Source organism: Coregonus lavaretus (genome assembly GCF_964263955.1).
Source record: "Coregonus lavaretus genome assembly, chromosome: 19".
NCBI lineage: Eukaryota > Metazoa > Chordata > Actinopteri > Salmoniformes > Salmonidae > Coregonus > Coregonus lavaretus.
In genome coordinates this window covers 25,529,398-25,539,438 of record NC_140006.1, presented here as the reverse complement: position 1 = coordinate 25,539,438, position 10,041 = coordinate 25,529,398, and the positions used below count along the sequence as shown (strand labels likewise).

Below are 10,041 nucleotides of genomic sequence, written 5' to 3'. Positions count from 1 at the left end.
TAATTATTACAGAGTGCATTGTTTTAAGACCACTAAGCGCATAAATGTTCTATTGTGTTATTAACTGTACGTTTTGTTTTTGTTTATTCCATATGTAACTCTGTGTTGTTGTTGTTTTTATCGCACTGCTTTGCTTTATCTTGGCCAGGTTGCAGTTGTAAATGAGAACTTGTTCTCAACTGGCCTACCTGGTTAAATAAAGGTGAAATAAAAAATTTAAAAAATAAAAATAAACAAAAGGAAAAGGAAAATACAATGTCTACCGTCTGCATTTCTAGTTGTTCTAACACTTAGTTGTTGTTTCTCCACTCCTGTCTTCACAGCTGCTATCAGGAACATCATCTGCAGCAGTTCACAGGCTGGCCCACTATCTGTGGACTGAACAGACACCATGAAGGGTATATCAAGCAGCCGCAGCCACCACCATGTGGTCACCTGTGACCCTGGTTCCTACGACGCCCTAGGCCATGGCCACCACCCTGACCGCAAGCCCTACCTGATCAACCAAATGGACATGCCCATGTCCCACCCGTCTGACCACCCCTATTACGGCCAGGTCCAGAGCCACATCCAGCAGAGGAACCACACTGCCTTCCCCTCAGACAGTAGTGTGGTGCCCTATGGGACCTTCCCCAGACGACACTACAGCAGCTCACACCATGAGCTGAAGGATCGGATGGGGAAGGATGAGTGTCCTGTGGTGCCCTATGGTGTTGGTGTTGGTGTGGGTAACATGGTCCCCAACAAGGGCGTCAACGTTCGCCTGCCAGTCAACCTGCTGGACCAGTTTGAGAGGCAGCCGTCGTTCACGCGGGATGGCTACCACACGCTGCAGTACAAGAGGACGGCTCTGGAGCAACGCAACGACAGCCCCGGACGCATTCGCCACCTGGTCCACTCCGTCCAGAAACTCTTCGCCAAGTCCCACTCCCTGGAGGGGCCACACACGCACTCCAAGCAGGGCAGCGTCAATGGCAGCAGGAACAGCCCTGAGAGCGAGACGCCCCCCACGCAGAAGTACCGCAAACGCAGCAAGAGCAGGGAGCGCTGCAAGTCGGCAGAGCCAAAGCAAAGGAGCCCCACCTCGGGCTACTGGAGCTCAGACGACATCCTGGATGACCGAGACGTCTGCCACAGCCTGTTCCATAGCCCCACCGGAGTCATGACCATGGGCCGCCACCCGGACAAGTTCCAGTCACAGTACTTCATGGAGGCCTACAACACCATCAGCGAACACGCCCTGAAAACGTCGCGCAGTAATGACGATGTAGTAAAGCACACCTGTGTCCCCTCTCATATCCCCATAAGCATGGACGCCCAGCTCATGAAGAAGAGCTTGTGGTCGTCCAGTCTAACGGTGAGCAAGGCTCGCCAAGTCTACCAGAAGGCCTCAGTAAACTTAGATCATAAAGCACTAGTGAAATCTGAGGCTTGTCAGCAGGAGCGCTCATGCCAGTTCTTGCAGGTATGCGATTCTTAAAATGTACCCCTAAACCTCCCCCTCGTCCACCTACCTACCCCATTGGAGAGGACCTACCCCCCCTCCACTTTCATTTGATTTGAAGAGAGAAGTAAGTGCAAACCCAGTAGTGGCCTTACTTTCTTTAGTAGGCTTTTTTCTTTTAAACCCATCAGTGACTGGCATTATTTCCTGTTTATAAACCTCTTAATTTCGTAGATTTCCCAGATTTGGGGTTCCTTAATTCTTTCCTAATAATTTTGTGTGTGTGTGCGTGCGCGTGTATGTGTGTGTGCGTGTGTGCGTACGTGCGTGCGAATGCAAGCATGATTGTGTACTATTCTCCTCATGTTGTTCACTAAGATTGATGCTAAACCCATCAAATCTGAAATTCCATGCACAAGACACAGTCGGCACAACAGAAGCACAAATAGCACGTCTCTAAATAGATCTAAGCACTCCACTTCGACTCAGTTTTTTTACAGAAATATCAAAAGAATGATTATAAATTATTATGATGTTCATGTAGCTAAATTATATGTAACTGTTGTTCTGTGCAGTATACTAGTTTATCTAATCTCTTTCTCTCTCACTTGTTCTACATTCTAAATTCCCCTTTTCTTTTTTTTTAGTTTTCTTTTTCATGTACAATGTAACAAAATCAGTCAAAACAAAATCAATATTGCTCTTCCATTTTTACATAACAATCCCAATTGTACAGTTTCTTTTTTACTTTGCAAACAAAATGGACAAACCACAGGACAAGTCTAGGGTAATTAAAATTAAACAAATGAAAATAACTCAAATAAAATAAAACACCAAAATAGAGCCTAAACAAGTAGGCAAGGCATTTTGTAGTAATCAAAAGAAAAAGAGGTGGAGACATTAATCAGCAGATAGCTTCCACAATCAGAAAAGTTTTGAACGTTAGGAAGAAAATCTATTAAAGGACCCCAGATTTTCCTAAATTTAGAGTAGCTTTTCCTGATAGAGCATGATATTTTCTCTGGGGTACAATATGACATCACCTCCTTCAACCATTGTCGTGTTGATGGAGCATGTTCAGATTTTTGTGCTAGCTGATACTGTATTTAACAAGGTTATATTCCCTAACACCCACATCCTGAGGTGATTTTGAAGTTCTGTCTCTAATATCTCTGATGTAATTTTGCTGATATTTTTCCACAAATTCTATAGGTAGGGACAACTCCATAACATATGCAGTAAATCTCCAGTATTTATCTTACATCTAGGACATTTGTCAGTTATCTTATCAAGTAAATGCAATCTATATGCAGTAAAATATGTCCTGTGCAATATATTTAATTGCATCTGTCTATGTTTGGTTGCCATCAAGAAGCTCTGAGAGGTTTCAAGCAAGTAATCCCAGTCAACTGAGTCATAATTACAGCCTATGTCTCTGTCCAATTTGTATTTGTATGTTAGGTTATTATAAGTAGGTAGATTATTATTTAGTATATTATACGTCAGTGAGATCAGACCTTGAGTTGACCTAGTACTATGGATACGATTTTCGAGCAGTGATTCCTCTGGAGAATTAGGGAAATTGTATTTTGTATTTTATTTTACCCAGTGCCTTATCTGAAGATATTTCTTTTTTTTAAAGCTAGTTTGAGGAAGCTCATGCTGGTCTTTGAGTTGTTTAAATTATATGAATGTATTTCCCTTACATAAGTCCCCAACAATAGCAATTCCTTTCGAGTTCCATAAATGTAATATTCTATTAGCAATTGCCTTTGGAATAAGTGGATTGTCCATTAACAGAGTAGATCTTTAAAGTATGTTATTGAATCCAAGCAGTTTATGAGCTCTCTGCTATGAGTCAAAAGTATTTTTGATGATGGGATTCTTTGTGAATGCTGTTCTTTTGGTGTCCCACAAAGGCGATCCCTTTCAAAGTTACAGATTTAATGTATTGTTGTTCTATTGATAGCCACCGGGGGTCAGTGTTCGTAGTATGCAACCAAAGCCCTATAGGACGGAAATTAGTGGCTAGATAATAGAGTTAAAAATTAGGAAGTATAAACCTTCCTTTGGAATAAGAAGCTTGAAGAGTTTGATGCTTACACAAGCTGTTTTTTTCTGCCATTGAAAAGAAGAGATTACTTTATTTAGATTTTTTAAGAAATCTGCAGGTAGCTTCAGTGGTATGCACTGAAATAGGTATTGTCACGACTTCTGCCGAGGCTGCCTCCCTTCCTTGTTCGGGCAGGCTTCGGTGTTCGTCGTCACCGGAGTACTAACCACTGCCGCTCCAATCATCATCACAATTGTCTTGTCAATCACACACACCTGGTTCTATTCCCCTAATTAGTCAGTGTATAAGTGTTCCCTCTGCCCCCTTGTCCTTGTGGGTGATTGTTTATTTGTGGAGGTTAGTGAAGCTCGGTGAAGCTTGTGTATTGTGTATCGACAGGAGTATTTTTCCCGTATGCCTTGTATTTTCCAGTGCGCCTGTTTTGTGCCCTGGAGTGTGTTTGACGCATTTCTGTGTAAACCTGTATTTTGCAGATTAAAGCCTGTTATTCTGTGATTTACCCTCCTGCGCCTGACTCCTTCATCACCACCTCATCACAGAATCACCCACCCGAATATGGAGTCAGCGGGAGAGACGCACATGCCTGGAGACATGGAACGGGTCCAGGACCATTCAACTATGCTAGCCAGCTTGGGTGAAGCGATGGGTCGGGTTCTTCAGGTCGTCCAACGCCTGGAGAGGAGAGAGCCTAATACGTCGAGACCAGCTGGTCAACCGGATCCCGCCACCTACACCCCAGCACCCGGAGGGATCCAGATATCCCGACCAGGGGAGTTCTACGGGACAGCGGTGCTGTGCCAAGGATTCCTTCTCCAACTGGAGCTCTACTTCTCCAGCATCCGGCCAGTTCCATCGGAGCGGGAGAAGGTGTCCGCCCTCGTCTCCTGCCTCTCTGGGAAAGCCCTGGAGTGGGCCAACGCGGTGTGTAACGAAGGAGGAGCTGCGTTGGAGAACTACGGGGAGTTCGCTCGCCTCTTCCGGGTGGTCTTCGATCACCCACCCGAGGTTTGAGAGGTGGGCGAGCGGCTGGTCCACCTGAGGCAGGGGAAGAGGACTGCGCAGGACTTCGCATTGGAGTTTCGAACTCTGGCAGCTGGGTCCGGGTGGAACGAGCGGGCCCTAATCGACCAGTTCCGGTGCCATCTGCGAGAGGACGTCCGACGGGAGCTAGCCTGCCGTGACACCATGTTGTCCTTCTCGCAACTGGTGGACATGACCATTCGTTTGGACAACCTGCTGGCAACCAGAGGACGTCCTGGAGGAGGTCTGCCCGTTTCCACCCCGGACAACTCGGATCCAGAGCCGATGGAGCTGGGTGGAGCCGCCGGCAGAGAGAGGGCAGCGCCAGTGCCACACTGGTGGCACGAAGGGACATTTGACCACACATTGTCGTCAACGCTCTTCTGGGTTTGGAGGCGGCAGGCAGGGCACTCTCGCATCACCCCAGGTGTCAAACACCCACACTGATTCAGACCCCTCTGCTGCGCACTGTAAAATACTTGTCTCTTTTCCTGAGCACACGGTAGTTCCCCAGTGTAAGGCGCTAGTCGATTCAGGTGCAGCTGGGAACTTTATGGACAGGGCATTCGCACACCGTATAGGCATTCCATGGATTCCCCTATCCATTCCACGCCCCATCAGAGCACTTGATAGTCGAATATTAGGGTCCGGGTTGGTTAAGGAAGTTACTGCATCAGTCACCATGATTACCCAGAAGACTCATTGTGAGCAGGTTACTTTTTCCATTATTGAGTCTCCTGCTTTCCCTGTGGTATTAGGTATCCCTTGGCTAGCACTCCACAACCCCACCTTCTCATGGCCGCAGAGGGTTCTCAAGGGGTGGTCGCGAGAGTGTCAGTGTAGGTGTCTAGGTGTTTCCGTTGGTGCAACCACGGTGGAAAGTCCAGACAGTACCTCCACCGTGCACATTCCCCCTGAATACCTCGATCTGGCGCAAACGTTCTCTAAAACGCAGGCGACTAAATTACCACCTCATCGGGCGGAGGATTGCGCGATAAACCTCCGGGTAGACGCTGTACCTCCCAGGAGTCATATATAACCCCTGTCACAGGCTGAAACGGTGGCAATGGAAAAATATGTCACGAGTCCCTGCGCCAGGGGTTTATACATGTATGTCCCTCCACTTCACCCGCCTCCTCTAGTTTCTTTTTTGTGAAGAAGAAGGACGGAGGTCTGCGCCCATGCATTGATTATCGACCACTGAACAGAGAGACGATAAGATTTAGTTATCCTCTCCCCCTTATTCCTTCAGTGATTGAATCAATGCATGGGGCGTGCTTCTTCACCAAATTAGATCTCAGGAGTGCGTACAACCTGGTGCGTATCCGAGAGGGAGATGAGTGGAAGACAGCATTAAGCACAACCACGGGGCATTATGAATACCTGGTGATGCCCTATGGTTTGATGAATGCTCCCTCAGTTTTCCAGTCCTTTGTGAACGAGGTGTTTCGGGACATGCTGGGTTGTGGTCTACATCGATGACATCCTGGTGTATTCCGCTACGCGCGCCAAGCATGTGTCCCTGGTTCGTAAGGTGCTGGCCCGACTGTTGGAAAATGACCTTTATGCTAAGGCAGAGAAGTGTATGTTTTTCCAGCAGTCCATCTCCTTCCTTGGATACCGCATTTCCACCTCAAGTGTGGAGATGGAGGCAGATCGCATTTCAGCCGTGTGTAATTGGCCGACTCCAACCACGGTTAAGGAGGTGCAGCGCTTCCTTGGCTTTTCCAACTACTATCGGAGGTTTATCCGGGGCTTTGGCAAGGTCGCAGCTCCCATTACCTCCCTGTTGAAGGGTGGGCCATCCCGGCTCCGCTGGTCTGCTGAGGCTGACCTGGCCTTCAGCAAACTGCGTGGTCTGTTCACCTCAGCCCCAGTACTGGCCCACCCCGATTCATCACTACCGTTCGTAGTGGAGGTGGATGCGTCCGAGGTTGGGATAGGAGCTGTCCTGTCTCAACGCTCGGGTACGCCACCCAAGCTCCGCCCCTGTGTGTTATTTTAGAAGAAGCTCAGCCCGGCGGAGCAGAACTACAGTGTTGGTGATCGGGAGCTGTTGGCTGTTGTCCGAGCTTTGACCGTGTGGAGGCATTGGCTCAAGGGGGCAAAACACCCTTTCCTCGTCTGGACGGACCACCGTAACCTGGAGTACATCTGGGCAGCGAGGAGGCTGAATCCTCGCCAGGCCAGGTGGGCCCTATTCTTCACCCGGTTTGATTTCACTCTATCATACATCCCGGGAACGAAGAATGTAAAGGTAGGCGCGCTGCCCCGGCTGTATGACACAGAGGAGAGGCCCAGAGACAACACTCCCATACTGCCGGCCTCCTGCATTGTGGCGCTGGTAGTATGGGCGATGGACGCGGATATAGAGCAGGCATTACGCACGGATCCCTCTCCACCTCAGTGTCCAGATGGGCTACAGTACGTGCCTGCTCTTATCCGTGATCGTCTGATCTACTGGGCACACACGTCACCCTCCTCTGGTCACCCAGGTATCGGCCGTACAGTGCGCTGCCTGACCGGAAAATACTGTTGGCCTACCTTGGGTGTCTCCTCCTGCTCAGTGTGCGCCCAGAGTAAGGCACCTAGGCACCTCCCAGCTGGTAAGTTACAACCTTTACCAATTCCACAACAACCATGGTCTCACCTAAGTGTGGATTTTCTAACAGATCTTCCCCTCTCCCAAGGTAACACCACCATCCTAGTCGTTGTGGACCGCTTTTCTAAAGCCTGCCGCCTCCTTTCTCTGCCCGGTTTCCCCACGGCTCTGGAAACTGCGGAGGCCCTGTTTACACACGTCTTCCGGCACTACGGTGTACCAGAGGATATAGTGTCTGACCGAGGTCCCCAGTTCACGTCCAAGGTCTGGAAGGCGTTCATGGAACGTCTGGGGGTCTCGGTCAGCCTGACCTCTGGGTTCCACCCTGAGAGTAATGGGCAGGTGGAACGTGTAAATCAGGATGTGGGTAGGTTCCTGCAGTCCTACTGCCAGGACCAGCTGGGGGAGTGGTCGGTGTTCTTGCCATGGGCAGAATATGCCCAGAACTCTGTCCGCCACTCCTCTACTAACCTAACACCATTCCAATGTGTTATGGTGTTATGCGCGCCGTGCGTCGTCAGAAGGCCAAAGCTGACCGTCACCGCAGGGAGGCCCCGGTCTTCGTACCGTGGGATCGGGTCTGGCTCTCGACCCGGAATCTGCCCCTCCGCCTGCCCTGCCGGAAGCTGAGCCCGCGGCTTTTGGGCCGTTCAAAGTCCTGAGGAGAATCAACGAGGTTACGTATAGGTTGTTACTTCCCCCTGATTACCGTATTAACCCCTCGTTTCATGTGTCTCTCCTCAGGCCGGTAGTGGTTGGTCCGCTCCAGGAGTCTGAGGTGTGAGAGGTTCCTCACCTACTCTGGACATCGAGGGGGCCCCGGCGTACTCTGTCCGTACCATCCTGGAATCGAGGCGTCGGGTGGGGGGCCTTCAGTACCTCGTGGAGTGGGAGGGGTACGGTCCGGAGGAACGGTGCTGGGTCCCGGTGAGGGATATCCTCCATTCCTCCATGTTACGGGATTTCCACCATCGCCATTCGGCTCGCCCTGCTCCGCGTTCTCCTGGCCATCCCCGAGGCCGGGGTCGGCGCGCTGCTGGGGCCGTGCGTCAAGGGGGGGTACTGTCAGGACTTCTGCCGAGGCTGCCTCCCCTCCTTGTTCGGGCAGGCTTTGGCGTTCATTGTCACCGGAGTACTAACCACTGCCGCCCCAATCATCATCACAATTGTCTTGTCAATCACACACACCTGGTTCTATTCCCCTAATTAGTCTGTGTATAAGTGTTCCCTCTACCCCCTTGTCCTTGTGGGTGATTGTTTATTTGTGGAGGTTAGTGAAGCTCGGTGGAGCTCGTGTATTGTGTATGGACAGGAGCATTTTTCCCGTATGCCTTGTATTTTCCAGTGCGCCTGTTTTGTGCCCTGGAGTGTGTTTGACGCATGTCTGCGTAAACCTGTATTTTGCGGATTAAAGCCTGTTATTCTGTGATTTACCCTCCTGTGCCTGACTCCTTCATCACCACCTCATCACAGGTATAAGAATTTGGGTAGGATATACATTTTTATTGTATTGACCATGCCTGTCAATGAAAGAGGCAGTGCATCCATCTATTGATATCTATCTTAGTTATCTCTAGTAGATTCCTATGATTATCTTTCACAATTGTATACAATTATTTCCTTACATGGATACCAAGGTACTTAAAACCCTCCTACGACTATTTCAGAGGTCTAACAAGATTTCTAATAGCATTATTCATGTTATTTGGCATTACCTCACTTTTATCATAGTTTAATTTGTATCCTGAAACTGTACTATAATCCTTTAAACATTTGAACAATGCAGGAATGGAATATATTGGATCACTCACATACAATAACACATAATCTTCTAGAGGCTCAATTGCTATTTCAAAAAATTAAAGGTAAGGCATCCTTGTCTTCTCCCCATACCAAGTACAAAAGTATTTGAAAGTAGACCATTGGTCAACAGTTGCGCCTTTGCGGAGTAAAAACATATTTTGATAAATGTAATGAATTTGGGGTCGAAGTTCATATTTCCTAGTTTCAAGTTTCAACGTTTATTTGCCACGTGCACAGGATACAACAGGTGTAAAACAGTACAGTGAAATTCTTACCTTGACAGCGCTTTCCCAACAATGCAGTGATGATAATATTAATAATAATAATAATAATATAGATAATAGATAATAGAAAAAACTATTAAATTAAATAAAAAACACAAGCTACTCCGATGAGAGTTAAAGAAACATAAGAATGCCAAGTAGTATATAGAGGTCAGTGCCAGTACCTTATTCAATGTGCAACGGTACTATAGTGGTTGAGGTGGGTTTATACATAAAAAGTGACTGGTAGTAGTGCCTTCAGAAAGTATTCATACCCCTTGACTTATTCCACATTTTGTTGTGTTACAGCCTGAATTCAAAATTGATTAAATAGATTTTTTCTACACATTAAAATGCAAATCAATTTATAACATTTTTGACATGCGTTTTTCTGGATTTTTTTGTTGTTATTCTGTCTCTCACTGTTCAAATAAACCTACCATTAAAATTATAGACTGATCACTTCTTTGTCAGTGGGCAAAACGTACAAAATCAGCAGGGGATCAAATACTTTTTTCCCTCACTGTAACTTCTGAGTGATAGGAAGCAGGAGCACCACCATCAATCAACCTACACCACTGCACACACACCCATCGCTACTATGACAACTAGCGTAGCCTTGTCAGCAAATGACTGCTGTCTGAACACACACAAATCCGATTTGGTCACTTGTAACTTGCTGTTTGGACAGTCAGTAGTCCAAAACGGATATGGAGAAAAAAATATGATTTCAGCTTTAAGGCCTGCAGTGTGAACAAGGCATAAGAGCTTTCCACACCTGGATTGTGCAACATTTGCCCATTATTCTTTAAAAAATGATTCAAACTCTGTCAAA

At 47.6% G+C, this 10,041-nt stretch overlaps 1 protein-coding gene across 2 annotated transcripts in view; it reads left to right on the top strand.

Annotated features, from left to right (window-relative positions):
* Positions 1 to 391: 391 nt before the first annotated feature.
* LOC311146212 (disks large-associated protein 1-like) overlaps positions 392 to 10,041 on the top strand; it is a gene marked incomplete at both ends in the record, with an annotated part of 47,771 nt that continues 38,121 nt past the window's right edge. The window contains one exon of one of the 2 annotated variants that reach the window (XM_084182719.1): positions 392 to 1,285. In XM_084182719.1, coding sequence (XP_084038845.1) covers positions 392 to 1,285 — 894 coding nt within the window. Of the gene's footprint in view, positions 1,466 to 10,041 lie in introns of both variants that reach the window. The other variant, XM_084182718.1, reaches the window with a different exon arrangement.